The sequence below is a fragment of the Dicentrarchus labrax genome, unplaced genomic scaffold (assembly GCF_905237075.1).
Source record: "Dicentrarchus labrax unplaced genomic scaffold, dlabrax2021, whole genome shotgun sequence".
NCBI classification, from domain to species: domain Eukaryota; kingdom Metazoa; phylum Chordata; class Actinopteri; family Moronidae; genus Dicentrarchus; species Dicentrarchus labrax.
The window spans coordinates 7,839,550-7,858,838 of NW_026136710.1; the positions used below are offsets into that span (position 1 = coordinate 7,839,550).

Below are 19,289 nucleotides of genomic sequence, written 5' to 3' on the forward strand. Positions count from 1 at the left end.
TACATTTAATGACCACTAGTCCAGTATTTCTGTCATTTTTTAAAAATATGACTGGAGTTCATAATCATAAAACTGAATGGGTGTCACCACCTCCTACATACTCATACATTTCTGCATTAGTTGATTCACAGTATCCTGTTACATTCCCAGGACATGAAGCCGAACTGGGAAACATGGAGGGCCAAGCCCACTGTTTCCACTGAGTGCAAAGGTCTAGTGAACATATACTTGATGCCCAGTTTTTTTGCAGGAAATATGCAAAGTTCAGTCCTCCTTTTGGGTTTGGAACGGAGAATTTACTATAGAGCGCTTTCATATATTGCAAAGAACAGCTTCCCCCTTACCAGAAACCCTCCGTTGGGATTGGTCACCAGTGTGCTTCCCATGGTCATGTTCTCCTTGACTTCATGTAGTTTGGGGATTGTTGTGTTTTCTAAGAAAAATATGGATGAATAAACAGTGTGAGACAAACACAGAGCAAGAACAGAGAGGAAGAACAGCTGGACAAATTCCTCTTCTGTATTTTCCCATAGGAAGAGAGCTCCTCACTCCCATCCACCCCAGGATGTAATACGTGCTTAAATATAGGATGTTTCATTACTTTACTGTACTGTCCCTCCGCGTATAGCTTATGGCAATTAATAAAGGATACTGAGCTCAAAACAAAATGTTTTGTTGGTGAACATCCCAGTTGCAGTGAGGAAGAAACAGAGGATTTGAATCATTAAGCAATCACAACATGTGGCTAAAATTAGAACAAACTATTGCTCCAACTTGGGAATGCTTTGGATCTGCCTTACTTTTCTTTCTGAGGGATCCACATATTTTCACAAACCCAATTCACATGCCATTTCAATTTTGAACCCGGCTCTTCTCCGATCCCCATGGGGAGATTTTGATATTTAACCATTTCTGATTCTCATTAGCAGTTATGACTTTGGCATATGTTCTCCCTCAAAGAGCCACTCGACAGAACTGTTAGTAGTTAGTGGCGTCACGTGATGACCTTTACTGACTTCAGTTTAGCCCTATTCTTCATCTCTGTGAGTACAGATGGCTGCTTTCGTATTACATCCTACTTCTCCAAGAGAGAAAAAACAGAAGAGGGAAACAGACAAATTCAGCCTGCAATGAAGTCAGGCTTTAAAATGACCAACAAAAACTGGAACCTGTATCTGAAACATCTACCAGTATACCTGCTGAACACTGTTTAGCATAATATTTACCTCACCATCTTATTATTGCTAATTAGCCAAATTATGTTAACATTTGTTAATTAGCAAGCTTTCTCATTATGTGTTGTTTCCTGTCTTCATGATAACTAGAAAATACTGAAGAAGAGAACACAGAAGTACAAGATCTTTTTATTAACCTTTCCTTATTTCTTTACTATCTGATAAAATGAGTGACATGGACCAAGCTCCTGCACCTCATGATACGTCCACGTGGGGCCAAAAGCAAGTTTGTGGCTCTGCAGAGGAGAATAAACGCTTTGTCTTCAGTGAACTGTGAACTCCAGATAACTATCAGAACAAATCAGACTTATCACACAGTCCCTCTTGGTCTGGAATGACCTCTTGAAAATCAAAGAAAGATACAGGTCGAATACCATTTGCAAACTAGATTCTACTTCTAAGACTGCAGCCTGAATTTGAAATTGTGCTGTTCATTGTTTGTCATTTACTGAATGTAACTATATTGCAGTGCTATTTAGCAAACAAACCATGGATATTGGGACTTTCTTGGCAGTATTTCATCACACACAATAGCCCTGGCATAACCACCTTTCAATTTTATTGGTCGGATGGAAACGTGATTAAAAATTACAACATAACCACACAAATTATGGTTTGGCATATTTCGCTCCTTGTCTATACCTAGTATGTCAATGTGAGACTAGGGCGGCGTCAGTGAGCAAAGACCTTAATGACTCTGCAGGGATCAGACTTATGTGTGACTGACAAGCCCTTTCCCTCAATGAAACATCAACATGTCGACAAAATTGTTTTTTGAATAAATCTGGTAAGTTGTGCAGTTGCTGCTGCAGCACTGTTGTTGTTGTCATCATGTAAACCACTCCCTGTTGTTTGCTGAGTGGTCTGACTCCGGCTGCCAGGCTCAATCAATTTCCAGTGGATGTTTTCCAGACTAAACTTGAGTTTGGGAGATTTTCTGTCTATCCCATCCAAGACAAAACAAATAAAGCACTTTCCACTGGAGAGTGATGGACTATCATTTCCAGCCCTGGTTGCAACAACACTTAAAGCCAATAATTTACCCACAGCAAGAGAACTGTAACTCCTGTTACTTGATAATTCTGAGGTGCGAACGGCTGTGTTGAAAAGTCTTAATCCCTGAGCAGAGAGTTGGTATGCAGATCTAATGTACGCACTCAGTCCTCCTGGGTCGACACACAGGCAGACACTAATAGAGGCTTTGCAGACTGCTGACCGGGAGCAAAGTTGTGTTTATCTGTTTAATTAAGATATAATTGGAAAGATGAAACATTAAACTTTGTTTATTTACTGTCTTCCTGTTCTGATGGACCTCACTTCCTCCCCACTGGATCCAGTCAGATGTACAGTAGATTTACAATTGCATAAAAACCTCCACACACAATACAGTTCATATTAGGACTGACTGATTGATTTGTCTTTAAAATGCCAAAAAATTGCCCAAGGTGACATCCTGATACGTCTTGTTTTGTCTGTCCAAAGTCTAAAACCGAAATATATTCAATTTACAATTAGATCTAACTGAGAAAAGAAGTAAATCCTCACATATGAGACACTGAAACCAGAAAACATTTGACATTTTGGCTTAAGAACATGACGAAAGAGATTCAGTTCCTGTTCATCAGTTAACTGATTGACTAATCATTTCAGCTCTCTATATACACAGACTTCAATGCACATTTGCTGAAGACAGTGATGCATATATTTCATCAACCATGCATGCACAAAAAGCAGTTAATAAGTATTCAAACAGATACAAAATGTACGTAATAAGTATTCTTACTAGGCAGCTCCAGTTTGACACACGTGTTGTCCCCCTTCCCCACAGGACACTTGTAGACGTCTCCTGTCCGTTTAGCTGGCTGGCCCGACAGCGGCGATCCAATCAGAACCCTGAATCAATAAATACAGTTGTGATTGGTTGGTTAGAAATCCTGCCAACAACCACACAGCAGCATAACAGTTTTAAAAATGTTATTGCAGAAATTGAACACTAGCAGACTGGAAGTGGTGAATTCACAGCAATCTAGATTTGCCTCAATTATACTTTCATAGTTAAATTTAACATAAACAGCAGGTTTAAATTGGCTTATTGAGCTGTAATAGTTTATTATGACTGGCTTATGAATATGTGGCTGTCATATCATTTTATATATATATATATATATATATATATATATATATATATAAACACTTAATTATCACTTAATTTTCACCTCATTACATACTAATGCATGATATGTTGCAGATGTTTGCAGATCGGTCGTATTATTTTACATTGTACAGTGTGTGTGCGTATCGGGTGTGTACTGGACAAGAATGCTCAGCATGCACAACTGCGTGCCCGCCTGCGTTACACATCCACGTCCATGTGTGGGCTGAGTTTCATAACATCGTGTAACTCCGTCAGTAAACTGATGCTAAAAAAAAGTCGGTCATCTGCCTCCCTCCAAACGCTCGGGCTTATTAACATTCCTGAACTCTAATGGGCCCTGGTCATCTGAAGAGAGACACAGAGTGGAACAACAACACACTCTCAGCTGCCTCTGAGGAACACACAGCAATATCACTGATTTATTTATGACAAACATAGATGCTTATTCTTTCAATTCATTTGGAAATGATGATTAAAAGAATTACTACAGATTGTTAAAGACTGATATATATTTCACTTTTCACTTTCCTGCTTACATCACTGCAAGAAAGTCAAAATATATCATTTAAATCTATTTGTCTTATCCAAGCTAAATAACCTTATCAGGCACCATTTTCTTCAGATTATTAAACTTCTTTCAAGGTAAATGGTCTTGATTTGTAGCCATGCTAGTAACATGGCTTTAGAGGTGGTAATTTCAGGTTGGTCCACCACTTCGGTCCAGAATGACACATCTCAACAACTATTTGATGGATTGCCATGAAATTAGATGCACACATTCACAGTTCCCGGGTGATTAACCCCTAATGACCTATGGTGACTTTTTAATCTAGCGGCACCATCAGGTCAAGATCTAATTTGTCCAATACTTTATGTTTTATGATCAAATAGCTCCAACACTAATAATAAAATAATAAAACATTCCTATCAGCCACAGCTTATCATTAACTAATCATATCCTCTGTTTATAAACTTTTAGTCTATTATATATTAAATCTCATTGTATTCTTCAGTCTAAACAGTGGATTGCTTCATTGTCCCAAACATCTATAAAAAGAAAACTAAATGATTTGCTTATTTGAAGAATCACACCCATGTTTGAACTTTGAAGGACTGTATTTTTATTAAAGTTTATAACTAATAATTTATGCATTTGCTGAGTTAGAAGATCGATACCATGCTCATATATATGTCTGTTAAATAAGAAGGCAATGTCAACCTGCTGTATCTTCATGCTTAACGGACAGATTATAAGTGGAGATCTTCTCATCTAACTCTCTGCAAGAAAGTGAATGAGCATATTTCCTTAATGATTTCTTTACGGTCATAAAGTTTTTCTAAATTTCTCATAATTTCTGTAAATAAAGAACCCATAATTTGTTTGATTGCCGAAAGAGTGTACTTGGTGGACTCTTGGTGGACAGCAACCTGGCAATTTATTCAGATATCTAATGTCAGCATCTTGTGAGAAGAGACAAAAGTCACATGTAACACGTTTTCTCTGTGCAGTTGGTCCACCTTTCAACACTGCTGAGATGCACTGAGGAGCTATAGGGTGGAGGTCTGGAGGAGACATCTGTGTCTAATCAGTCACCTCCCATTTGTGGCAACCTGCGTGTTACATCACCTCACCATCGCCATCTTTTCCCACTATAATATTCTCCCACATGAACCCACTGAGGGCTACATATCATCTCTAATTTTATTGCCCCCTCACTCCTCATTTCCTTGAAACCTTCTCCATCATTCTGTTTTAGCTCTATATTTCCTTCCTTTCATCCATTCCCGTTCACTCCTCAGATATCTAATGTCCTATGCTGCCTCTCAAGTTCAAGTTCTTCAATCAGGCCTTTATCACTCAGACCTGTTTGGGTAATACCTTTCTCTGAACTGGAACAAAATAGCGCTATCTGGATACGCAACAGAGCTGATGTGTTTTTCAGAGAACAGTGTGGAGGTCCGGCCACAGCTGGCTCCACTGATTAGCGGTGAGTGAATTACTGTAACTGAGCTCATATGAACTTGATAAGATCATCAGTGCAGTGCAGAGCAGCAGCAGGTACAGATACGTGGGAAACAATCAGCTGTAGGGTTGCAACACGTTGGAGAGACTGGCAAATAAAGAGTAACTGGAGGGGAGATGTCAGGAAAAGAGTGAGAGACACAGAGCCATTAACCACACTCTAATAGCATTTTACAAGGTTTTAAAAAGTGTGCTCCCAGACAGTTTTAGCAAGGAGCCACAGACGCTTGGTTTCAGTGTATTTACACGCTCAGTATGTGGATACTCTGGTGGGCAGTTTAAGGTTAACAGCTAGAGTAGTAAAGGCAAAGATCCCCGTTACAGCAGCAGCTGGTCTGTTCACCTTCACTTAGTTTTACAGGTGAATTTGGGTTTTTTGCTTTTGTTAATGTTGTGGATTTGAATTAAACTGAACTGAGTACTGCTCTTGGTATAATAAAATGTTCTTAAGCGGGGACATTTTTGGCCGGGCCTCTCTTACACAACACATTTGTCTGATAAAGAAAATTAAGAATTATGAGGACTACAAGAGAAGAGATACCAGTTTTGTAAACACAAAAGATACTACTTGTTAAGACAACTTAATCTGCACACTGGTTTCCATCCAAACTGAATGGATTGGATTTTTTTTACATTTTGAACCCTATACAACAAGGATAACAGACTGTTTTAATGGTACTACAGATGTCATCCACAAAATCAGCTTCAGGGTTCTTCTAAACTTTATTTTGACGTTAAAGATTGACCATCATGAATCTTTGCCCACCCCCCAGCTTCTCATTAATATCATCATTTAACATTTTTACAGTAGATGTTAAGTTCTGATGTCCGACAGTGCGTAGAATGATAGCAAGTTAAGATGGGAAGTGCATGATTTCATCCATGCAGCTGTCATGAATGAGAACTGAAGATACAAAGAGGAAATGCTGGTCTTATTAATTTAATTTGGTTGTTTAATGTCAAATCATTTTCTCAGGAGAATTATCGGCTCAAGAAACTGGCTCAGTCACAGTGTTTGCGGTTTATCAAACTCTTTTTTTTTTTCTTTGTGCAGAAGAGATGATACCTGAAGTTATTACAGTGGCCCTAATGAGGTAAAATTTCACTCTGCGCTGCTGCTGCTGCCTTCACGTTAATCCGACCACATTCAGTTCAGAGTTGTGCCATGTTGGAAGTTTTATGGAAATGTTACGAGCTCCAGCCTAACATCGTGTTAAACTGCCAACACATGGTGCATTTCTGAAATGGGCTTGCGCTTCAATCAGCATCTGTGAGACGAGGAGGAAATTGCGTAGTGGTGAAAGATGATGAATGTTAAGACAACTGCACTTCTTTAAAAAGTACAGTCGATGACGCTCACCATTTCCCCTCGCTGTTCTCAAACTGCTGGACAGTGTAGCCGAACATATCCTCCAGTGGCCCGCTGAACGACAAACCATTTTTCTGGTCCACGTTGAAGGACAACACACACGCCAGCAGCACTGCAAGGATGAAGCAAAAGAAGCAATTACACAGGATGCCAGAGACTGTTGCTTACTAACTGATTCATAAATAATCTAATCCTGAAATAAGAGACGTGCGTATTCATTTTCTCATATAAGAACGCCATGTCAATAAGGAGAAGTTCAGCACTAACAAACATTCTTAATGAATATTTATAAAACATTTAGCTGCAACCTACAAAAGAAAAATAAGCAGATCTAATAATAGATTAACTTAATAAATACTAGAAATTCTGGTAATTTAACCTCAATATTTACAACAAAAAAAAAATAATTTAGTAATATACTGTATATATGTATATAGATGGTGTTCCGAGATGTGGGATGAACTGTGAGAACCGTATCACACACACATACAGTCATTTTGGAGCACACTGGAGGAATTTCAAACATCAATGTGAAGCACTTTGCTCGGAGTCCAGTTTGACCTGCAGGACAATGGCTTCTTCTCTGCACTCTGCACAGTCTGCATCCGTCTGTCACTGAGCTGCGTATATATCACAGAGGCTCCATATAAATCCGTCCGTGTCTCATTGTGCCGGCACTACAATGACACTCTTTATATCTACTGAGCCAAAGAATTCCTTGAGTATAATTTATTCAATTCTCGGACTTGTGAGGGAGTACAGAGGAGGAGAAGAACAGTGGGATTAAAAAAGAACGTGCAGACAGAGACCACATACATGGAGACACAAATAAAAAGCTGCTATTTGTTCTTTCATAATGATGCTTTTGTAGCAAATGTGTCTGGCCAAAACAAAATAGAGAACTACCATATGGAGTCTGGACTGTGCTCCCAAAGTAGCTATAGACTTTTTAGCCAAGCTAGTGGAAGGGCCCATGGGATGGCGGTTCAGTCAATCGGTGCACCACTTTGGTCCATTTGGAAATGTGTCAACACATATTCGACGTATTGCTATGGAATTTTGTGCAGACATTCGTGTTCCCCAGAGGCTCAGTCCTAATGACTTCGGTATCCTCTAACACCACCAATATTGGTTGGACTGCTATGAAATTGGATACATATATTTCCCCTTTAGGATGAACCGTAATAACTTTGCTGATCTACTGACTTTTCATCTATGACCAAATACCTGCTAAACTAATGACATTCCTATCGGCCTCAGCTATACTTTGTGTTAAGTGCTAGTTTGAAAATCTTGGCTGTAGACTTTATTATCAATGGGTAGAATATGCGTAATATGAAAGGGCCTACTCGTAATGACGGACCCACAGAGAATTATCATATGACTCTTGGTTCTTACAAAGTGATTCAGTATCTTCAGTTTATTTTTGGGGTTTTTGCAGCCCGCAGCTTTACTATTTTAATTCACTAACTGTTCTCATGAATCTTGTTTTTAGCTGCAACAAGCAGCAGTTTTCTGCAATAGAGTAACTCACTGTACGCTACCAGCACCAAACGTCAACCAGATAAAGACAAAGTTAGTCATTTGCAGCCAGATATTTCCCTCAGGAGATGGTGGAGACCAAAAACAGAGCTAAAAGGAGAGTGAATATTGCGCCAGAACTCCTAATGAATGCTAATGTCAACGTGTGTCTGTTGGATGTGTAAATGAGCAATTTTGTTTGTCATAGCAACTTTATAAGGTGATAATATGTCAGTGTTGTGTTTACGGTTTGTTCAGCTGCTCACAACATGAAGATTTTGCTACAAAGCAACAAACTGTTAAAGCAGGAAAGTGAATTGTAAGAGATAGGCAGACACACTATTGAATTTATTACATTTATATAGAAAAAAGTAAGAAAATACTGAGGAAAGAAAAAGGTATAAGCCTTCTTAAAAATGTATTTTGCAATAACATTTTTATTTTATTAATCATTATATAAATGTTTTCTACTAATGTATCAACTTGTTTGATAATTGAACACTATACAGTCTGTAATTATTCTGGGGGCACCTTGCAGACTCCATCGGACAAGAGACAAAATCACGAACTGCTGAATATGTGGTCTCTTGTGCATGTTGACAGGATATGCTTCATAGAAGAAGACAGCGAGAGTAATAGAAACTGGGATCAGTGCATGTATGTAGACCATAACTCATGAGGCTTAGATGCATGGATTACATGTAATAAGGTATGTTAATAGCCCCCTTTCACTGCTTTCTTATAAACAGAGGACTTATAAAAACATACTGCTGCCAGTCATGTTTAGATGATGATCACAAAGACTTCATGTAAGTTTACACTTTTCACATCCCCCTCTGGTAAAGAGAGATAGACAGAGACATTGGGAGTGGGAGAACCAGACCTGCGGAGTCATATACTGGAATCCAAGCCAAGAAATATTATCCCCCCCTGTTTCTCCCTCGCCCCTTTCTGTACTTCCTCTGTTACCCCTCTCCATCTCTCAGAGAAGCTCCATTTCCTGTTCCTATTAACCTGATTATAGACATCCCCTCAAACCCATAGGTACACACACACACACACACACACACACACACAGCTAATTTAGCTGATTTAAGATGGCTTCGCGCCAACCAGGCCTTTTCAATTTATCACAGACGAAGCTCAAGTACACTTCAGAGTCACGCTGGACTGAGCTGTAAATTACAAGAGAACGTCCTCTGTCTTTTGGCAGACAAGTCTTTTGTGTATACCAATCTCATTTTGCAGTATTTGGTGTCTCCTGGTTCTGCTCTGCTCAAATCAAAACCAGTGAGTTATGTAACTGGCTATTTTCGTGAGCTTGGCTAACATCTGCACTGGAAAACCAATAAGAGGACTTCTCCCTTTGTGGATGGAAATGGCCTCATGAACCTCTGAGGTATTGGCATATAAATCTGTCCATCACTGTCTGCAGGGTTCTTATTGTGCTCTATTACACATGGTGAGCAGGAGGGAGGAGGTGTTTTTTCATGGTCCCCAGAGAAAGCAACTTTAAGACGTTATTGATCCCCTGATTGTTTCTCTAACACCACTATCAGGTTGACAGTGTCTCAACAACAACTGGATGGATTGGCATCACATTTGGTACATTCATGTTCATCCATTTCGGGTATAATTGTGTAACTATGTTGATCGCCAGACGTTTCTAAACTTGAGATCACGCGAGAATCCATCTCGCCAATCTTCAAGTTATACGCGTATCCTAACCAGCGTGGTTTAGACCAATCAGCATCCTTCGAGGAACTACTTCCTCCATTGAAAGAGGAACAAAGAACGGCACTGAAGCTTTTCGCAATGCTATCCCCATTAGCTTCAGTAAGAGTTTGACTACGTTATATGGTTTGTTGATCTGACTGGTTGAAGTTCGCCCGTGATAGACAGATGGTTTATCCAATCACCTGCCAAGTATTTGCCTGCCCTTTTACAAACAGTTTCCAACAAGACTTTCCATACGGTTCTGTGTAACAAACCCTCTGCCGCAGTCAGGTTATTATTTTTCATCATCTTTGAACAATAACCATCAGCATCTTAACATTGTCACTCGCATTTACATGCAGATGATAGCACCACTGTGCCTTAGTAAAGCCTCACAGACTTTTGTTTAAACAGAAATGGGGGACTGGCAGACACAGTCCATGTAGGTCATTATTTATCAGAAGAAAAATCTTTTTGCTCACCAGAAACCAACAAGTCTGTTTTTGGTCAAGCTCCATTTGGTCCTGAGTGATTCTGGCAGTTTGTCAGCCACACTAACCAACAATAAAACCCTTCCCTGCTTCCCTACATGGATACAGTAATCAAACCCAAAACAACTAAATTTCAGCATTTAACAATTCTGTAAGACATCAATCCCTGAACTGTCTGATACAACCAGGGAAAAAAGCTGCACACTTCAGCACCTGTTGGCCTGTGAGACATCAAACCAGCTATAAAAATGACCCCAAGTCAGCACCTGTAGGCTTCAAAGCCCCCTTCAGCCACAGTAAAAACACACACCCGACTGGCACCTGCTCATCTGTAACATATCCAACCAACTATAATCAGCTTTAAAGCTTAAAGCAAATCAACACCTGTGGGCAACAAAGTCATTAGGTAACCCTGAAACCTAACCATAATTAGTGGCAGTAAGAAACACGTGTCAGTTGTAAAGCTCATCCAAGACAGACAGTTAAAACAAATCCTCTAAAATTAAAGTAAGCAAACATCTGGAGCAGCTCAGGAATTGGATAATGTTAAGATACACCAGAAAATATCTAAGAAGTAATGTTTTTATGATGGACTGGTGTCTGACCCTTTGAAGGAATAAAACTAAAAGGGGATTTGGGTGGGACCTGGACCTTCATGCACCATATGCTGGTGTTTAACAAGACACTCGACTGGCAAATAAGAGAAGCTTCATATTTTGGCTTAGCCGCAGGCAGCCAAGAGCCATGAAAAAGTTATGAAACTGAAATATTTCCAGATATCCTCCTTTGTTCTTTTATCTTTATCAGTTTTTCTTCTCCACCATCTACTCCCAGCTTTCTCTTCTTACTTTGCCATAATCCCCCTCTGTCTATTTTCCAGCCTCTTCCCTCTCTAATCACTCTAGGAATGGTTATCACGAGCTGAACTTCTGACAGGTTTTAGCTCCACTGACTTTCACTTAATTTTCTCATTTGGCTGTCTGCTCACTCACTGCTTTTTTTCTCTGTAAATGTGCAGTATGTGGGTGTGAGGTGGTCACTAGAGGTTATGAATGTAGGCGTATTTGTGTCTTTATATGGAAAGGGGAACACAAGAGTTCAAATTCCGTTGAGTAGTGTTAATGTCTATAGGCAGAGGAGCCTATAGATAAATAAGACAAGCTGCAAGACTATGGGTCTACAAAGAGGCTTTGTAAGGCTGTACTTACTGTAGATACAGTGGGGTTTTGACCTAAAAGCTAACTAAGTATGCTAACATGCTCAAAATGAACACACAGATGGCAAATGGTGCCAGAATCCTGTTGCAGATAAATTTAAAGGCAATAAAGGCAAATATAGTGTGTGTTTTGATTAGGTAATGTGTCTGAATTATAGCAAGAAGAAATTAAGTTGGAGCATCTCCAGTCACTAGGATTTATCCTTTTGATATGATATGATATGGGCATTGCACTTCCATGGAAACGAGATTTTACTGGAAAACAAAAACCTGCTGCAAAAGTTAAAGTAAGGGTTATTAAGTTAACCAAATTTCCTGGCAATCCAGGCAACAGTTGTTGAGCTGTTTCATTCCACAAACCACAAATTAAGAGAATGACCAAAAAGTGAAGGTATCAGCAAAGTCAATAGGTTTCATCCGGGGAAGCATATGTGTTAAAAGTTGCATGGCAATCTACAATCGTATGTTTGCTGTGATATTTAAGTCTGGACCAAAGTGGTGGACCAACCCACATTGCCATCCCTAAAGCCACACCGTTAGCACAGCTTCAACCCTGTTCGCTGCTCAATCTGCTTCCTCTCCTCCTCCCATTCATCAACTCATTCTCCCATCCCTCCTTCCCTCTGGAACATCATCATCTGCCTTCCATTCATCTTCGTGTCTTCTTTCCTCCAACCCACCCCCCATCCCAGCATCTCTCTGCACCTCTCCTCATGCATCCTTTCATTCATTGACTGCACACATCGACTCGACGGTGTCATATTCCACTCTCTGAAACTTCCAGATGTATTCTCAGGAGCTTGGCTTTTTTCACTGGTGCAGAAAACATGCAGGCCTATAAGCTGAGACCCACGAATGACATCATCCCCCCCGACGACTGTCAAAGCTTTCATCCCCCCAAATTCTCTCTGTATGCTGCAGGGGTGGTTGACACTCTCCTAACCATAACCGTCTAGCAGACACGAACACATACTACGTCTGCTGATCACAACAGTTTTAACATACAGGGAGCAGCTGGGATGAGGGGGCTTCTGGGATAGATCAAACACCTCTGGGGGAACTAAAAATACACACACCCAGGGGTCAAAGAGTGACCTTCCTCCAGATTCAACAAGCAACATGCAAAAATAATCATGTTTTACCTCCTGCAATGAGGCAAACGAGAGAAAATATAACCATGAGCTTATGGGTAAACTCCATTTTTCTGCTAATCAACAAGTCTTAAAACATCACAGCAGGTTTATTTTGCAAAGCCAGTGAAAGCAAAGAGAAACCTTGAAAGAAAACAGAGAAACAAATGAGCATCCAATGAACAGGGAAAAAAGGAGTGTAGATTGTGATCACTTATCCTGTGCAGAGAACAATTTCCTGTAAAGCTCTCTAACAACTGTACGTCTCATTTTAAATAACATGCTATGTATAATAAACAACATATGCTGCAACTGTAATCTGTTTTTAATATTCAAGTGATACTTACACTCTTAGCCAGATTCCCACTTAACAGACCAACACACATCGATCTCCTCTATCCACTTATATTGCAAAGATTTTGATTAGAAGAATACGTAGTAGAGCGCTTCTGGCTCACTGCCTTTTGTGTAGGTGGATCGATGGAATTAATTTATAGGGAAAACAAGAGAGAATTAGCTTAATTGTAGTTTCAAGTTCACTGTTTGTTTCTTAAAGCAGCACTGTGAACAGGCCCGTCTTTCATACGCCCTTTTAAAAAGACGCTGAAATGGTTGTTTAGTGTGGATCATAACATCAGATTAATCTAATTGTTGGTTGTGGGATGTTTTGTAAATACAGCACTCACTAAACAAAGATTGAAAAGGAAAATCATACAACTGAAACAATGATATGCTTAGAACACAGACTGTTATTTAAAGAGCCAGCACAGTGCTACACCCTACTGTAACATGCTAACACTCGTGTAATACTGTCATCAATTTAATGTTAGGCCATATACACGTCAAACAAGAGAGCTGTTACTCCAGTGAGAAGGTGTGAGCAACATAGTATGAATATTTCTTGTATTTTTATTTATATTTATTTTGAAACCCCTTATCCCTTCTTCATAAGCTAACCAGCTGCGTCAGCTCTTTTTAGACATTTTTAAACATTTAAGAATTAACAGGTGTGTGTTTATTTTTATATATTGAAATCATGTGAATTTGTTTTTTCATAGTTTTTGAAATACTTTGTTTTTTGATGAAAATTAATTTTTTAGATGTGAAAACTTTGGATTGAAGCTCAAAGAAGAGAAAAAGGAGAGACTTTTTTAAACGTATCCACATTAGTGTGGACATGGCCTCAGCGGGGGGTGAATCCCACCCTCATCAACACACTCCCTCTCTCTCTCTCTGTCAAACACACAGATGTGTTCAAGGAGGTTCACTACTCCCCTTGATGTTTCGTTTCATCACTGTTATTTCAAAGCTACTCTAGAACAGTAAAGAAAAACTTCACACAGGACAAACACACTCACTGTTAATGCTCTAAACGAGTAAATAACTAATGTACATAAGAGACTTTAATGATGTGGTGACAGAAGTAAACTCCTTCAGTTCCTTCCTCAACCATTAAGGTCTACACCATTTTTCTCACAAAAAATCCATAAATCACCTGAGGCCATTAGGAATCTGTCACATGAAGTAGCTCACACTCACTACCAAATGCATTTCCTCTCCTCTGCTGCTAACTTTAATCTATTCACATGCACAGTACTGAGCTAGAAGATACAGTATTTTCTAACATTGAGGCAGCTTTTTATCCTCTTTGGGTTGGAAATAATAAATGACTTTGTGACACAATAAAACCACATATCTAAAATAATCCCACATATTCGCAACCAAACATGATATAAATAATCCAGAGAAAAAGTCCCATTTCCTGCTGTTGCGTGAGAAATGTACAAAGTGCTTTTCCTTTTCTTGCAGGTAAGTTTCAATTTCAATTTCAATTCAAAATAACAGACGTTATTTCAGGACACTTTCATATGTCTAGAGACTGTACTCCTTATAAAAGAAACTCCCCAAAAATAGATGGTATTATGCCACATCAAAATACTTTCAGCCAACGGCCAGAACGGAAAAAAGAATTCAGTAGTCTTAAACATCAACAGTAAATGTCAGGTATGGTACTTGGCTCTTTGATGCTGTCAACAAACAGCTCCAGTCGAGTTCTCAAGAGGAAGACAGATATAGTATTTTTCTGCAAGACACGGTGAAATTATATATTAATCTCCATAGATAGAAGATATTTGTTTTGTACTCCTTGTATCTTAAATAATTAATTGTGCTTTTCTGTTGAATGAAATGATTACTATGAAATAATTGTTTGTGTTACTGTGTTTATTGAGTGCTAGATAACATTGGGGGGGACAATGCAATAAGGAGGAGGTTATTGAGTAGGATATGAGTCATCTATTATTGATTATCTGATGACACAGACTCCCAATCAATATCATAATTTTCTTATATTTATAGTAAAAATATACTTTGTTGTGCTTATTTTCTTCTTATTCGCTTTGTGAGAACACTGAAGTCCAAAGCTGAACCCAAATATTACTGCCAGATACCTTTATATGAATCAGAGTGGTAGAAGAATGATTGGCCGTTTATCGACGACAAAACATTTTCGGCTTGTTCTGACCTACAGCTGACTGTAACAGTTTTTTTCCCAGGAAACTCGTCTGGGAGACGAGCATCATGTCTAGCATGGCCGTTCATGTTGGCCTCTTGGCGGAGAGGTTAATGTGAACATGTTGCCCCAGGCAGACGCCACAGCTCCACTGCTCCCTGTATGATGCCAGTTTGATGGATAGCCCTGGCCCGACGCTGGCCTGGGAGAGAGGCAGGGGGGAGGAGGGCGGAACAGGCCTGGTGCACAGATGCAGCATTGCTCTGGTTGCAAACACAGAAAACACATATATCCAGGATCTGAGGCTATCAGCACTTAGCAGGTAGTGAGAGACCCAGAGGAGTACGTGTACTTATGTGTTTTTCCTGGCTAGATATTATGAGGTTTTGAATGGCACACAACAAGGAAATGACTTTAGACAGGCCTAAATCCTGTCTTACACAAAAATCACTTCACTTATCACAAACTATACCCAAAACAATAGGGCTAATATCAACACTGGGAAAAGAGAAACATTTAACTCTGGCTGTACTACAACTACAGTCCACATCAGAAGTTCTTCAGACAAGTTCCAGCAATCAACTTTGACTATGACTTTCCTCTCTCAGTATCAGATGAGGAAGTAGTATGCCTGCTTTATACTGTTGCACAAAAAGGCTTATGGAGGAGGTCAAAAATACAAGTGGACCTCACGGCGACGAAGAGTTAGACTTGCAATAAAAAAGAGGCATTAACTCATAATACAACAGAGAGATAGTTACTGAGCAGTTGATTCATTCACGTCTTATTGGGGAACTGCTAAAACAAAGGTCATGAGACAACACATCTGTGGTTTAATACATTTAATTCATTTGTCAGTTGTTATTTATGATATATCAAGATCCCTGCACACATGCTGTTATCGATTCTTGCACAAATATAAGGAGAAGATTTACTTTATTATAGGCTCTTGATGCAAACTTATTAGTATGACTATTAATTAAATGTGTTGTTGGTCTGGAATCTGATTTATCAATGAGTTAAAACACATCTTTTCACCCAACTGTGCAATGTAATATATATTTTATTAGTAATATAAATTTGGATAAGTTACAACAATCCAAATGAAGCAGTCACACAGGTCAGAGTTTGTTTAACCTCACCAAACAGGTAACCTAATTTCTCTACCCGCATCCACACGACCACTTAACCATAAAGGAAATGCTCATATGAGTCAGAGCAGTCATGGAACGTTTTGGGGGGGAAATGAAAACTATCTGTTTGGGCATGCAGGCTTATTGACCATTGCGCTATTAAAAACAAAGAAGCTGCAGAGGATGACTAACCATCTTCTCTGTTTGAAAAACAGAACCAGTAGTTGTCTGTTCTCTCTTTGACCTCTGCTCTTTTGGCTTTTGTTTTTGCCGACTGGAAATAATGCAATCTCCTCCTACCACAAATTCCCTGAAATCGACCTCCCTCCAACTGCCTGATAATCTCCTAAACACTTTCCCCTTTGCCTCCCTGTCTGCTCTGCGGCTGCCTCCTCCTCCTCCTCCTCCTCCTCCTCTTTGCCCCTGATGCCTCACAACAACTGTGCAATGCCAGAGGTCACATGACCGAAAAATACCTCAACACACTCAAACTATCTGTGGACATGGCAAATGCTGACTGATAAATGCATTCCATTTTATCCATCTTATCTTTCTTAAAATATTTCCAACGAATCTTCAATATTTCTTCAGTATATGGAAACAATTATACCAGGGCTCAATGGGGTTAAGAGGATGCTACTGAAAATACTAAAATTGTAACACGCGTGAAAACACATGCTTTTATGCGTTCAATGTGTGTCTGTGTGTGGCTTGACCTTCCCTGGAGGTTAAGACCTGCGTAAGCTGACACGACATGCGATGTCGCACCTTCACGGGTGTCTTGTTTATTTGAAGCTCTTTTATGGCAGATGTCAGTTTCTTTATAAAGTCTGTGTATGTTGTTGGGAGAAGTTTGGAGATTATTCTGCACTTATCTCACTATCATGTGAGTCTGGGTTTATTCTAGAGCTTAGAGGCCACTTATAGGAGGATTAGGTTTTCAAACACTTCTTGGAGATAGTATTTCAGTCAACAGTTACTTAGTAAAGCTGGTTTTATCTCATATATAGTCCTATATAAATATACTGTGCTATTATTATTGTAATTATTAGCAATAATAAGTCAAGGGGCAGAGTTAACATCTCACAGAACATGTTAATTATATACATTCACAACCAAAAAAGAGAAACATGTTCAATACATCTACTGTATTTATCCAGTTTACATGAATGAGAGGGGGGAATCTTGCTGCTAAAACCATAAGACTCCTGGAGATGACTTCACATTCGCAGTCATAACAAGTTTTACACAAGCATCGCCATGGCAACGTTTCCTCTTTAGTTCTCTTCCACTTCCCCATCTGCAGCGATGTCAGAGACAGAAACATAATGATTAAAGGATGATTCAGCGCTGTGGCAGAGCCCAGACCGGGTGTGTGTTGCTGACAGTCATAATAATAATCCACATATGTATATGCAAGAGACATTAATCACTGTTATTTATTCGTCATTTATACGGAAAAGAGACTCTACAGATCTTTTCTGTGAAGCTGTAACGTCAATGTAAAGAAAACCCAGCTGATAGAAACCATTAGACAAAAAGTCAGGCGATCACTGAAGTTCATAAAGACCTTAAATGTCTGCACGAAACTGTTTGTTTTTTTTTCCAAAGTGGTGCACTGACCAATTGATCAACCGGCTGATGGACCAACATTTCCACCCTGAAGCACACCCATGCTTTGACACAGTGGAGCTTTGAGCTAACGTCAGCCTGCTAACATGATCACAATGATGTTGATGTTTAGCAGGTATAATGTTTACCAGATATCCCATCTTGGTTTAGAATATTAGCATGCTAACTTAGCATATTAGAATGCTAAGTGCAGCCATCAATGGTTTTGCAGGTATATAAACCAAAGTATTGGCAAAATAAACATGAATGTACCAAATTTAATTCCAATCCATCCAATTGCTGTTGAGACATTTTGTTATCCCTAGAGCCTTGCCACATGGCTAAAAAGGTAGTTGCATTAAACAGTTAGCTTATTGAATGCAAATTTATGTTTCAAGACTGATACTGTATCAATGGAGGAAATATTACCCTTTATTTTGTTTAGTCATCCCAGCTTTAACTGTTTTTGTGAGCTAGAATTATGTAAACCAGCAAAGCAAAGCTTCAAGTAAGACCTGGCTAACATTAAAAAGGTGCTGTCTGTCAGCACTTTTTTAATGTGAGATAGAAAGTGACTGCATGATGGCTAGATAGTGTCAGCTTTGGATAATGCCTTGCTTCTGGTTTGCTTTTAAGCAGAAAGTGGAGAAAAGGTTTATTTTTCCTTTATTAATTTTTCCTTTTCATGTTTAATGTCACACATCAGCAAATAGAAATGAACTTGACCTTTAAAAATGGGGGCATTCGGTGGCCTTGTGGTTAAGATGCATAGCAAATAACCCCAATGCCCCCCTGGTTGGATTCCATCTGGGGCTCTTTGTTTTATGTCATACCATATTTCCTGTTCATATCTATACCATATTCTAAAGGCACAGAATGCCAAAAAGGAATCTGTAAAACTCTTTCTCATTAGGTGTTTTCTCTCAGACTGTTGCTCATGGTGCTAATCGACACAGTTGTGATCAGCTTTGACTGATGCCTGGAATGCCAATGTTGATAAAAATACACTACTTTACCTGCCCTTGAACATTTTTCATGTTGCAAGTGATAGTTTTCATGGTTGCCACATGCTGCAGAGACAGCAGAACCAGTTACACATCTGTAGTGGGTTGAGGCAGAGTATGAAACCAAGTCATGTGGGTGGCCTTTGTGGTTTCATAGGCTTGGGGCTAAATCT

The 19,289-nt window shown here is 39.3% G+C and overlaps 1 protein-coding gene across 1 annotated transcript in view; it reads right to left on the reverse strand.

Annotated features, from left to right (window-relative positions):
- Positions 1 to 19,289, reverse strand: part of itga1 (integrin, alpha 1) — a 49,066-nt gene that overhangs the window by 23,526 nt on the left and 6,251 nt on the right. Inside the window, exons 2-4 of the mRNA XM_051412514.1 lie at positions 6,774 to 6,894; positions 3,019 to 3,128; positions 345 to 433 (exon numbers count right to left, since the gene is read on the reverse strand). Of these exons, the coding sequence (XP_051268474.1) occupies positions 345 to 433; positions 3,019 to 3,128; positions 6,774 to 6,894 (320 nt within the window). The remainder of the gene's footprint in view (positions 1 to 344; positions 434 to 3,018; positions 3,129 to 6,773; positions 6,895 to 19,289) is intronic.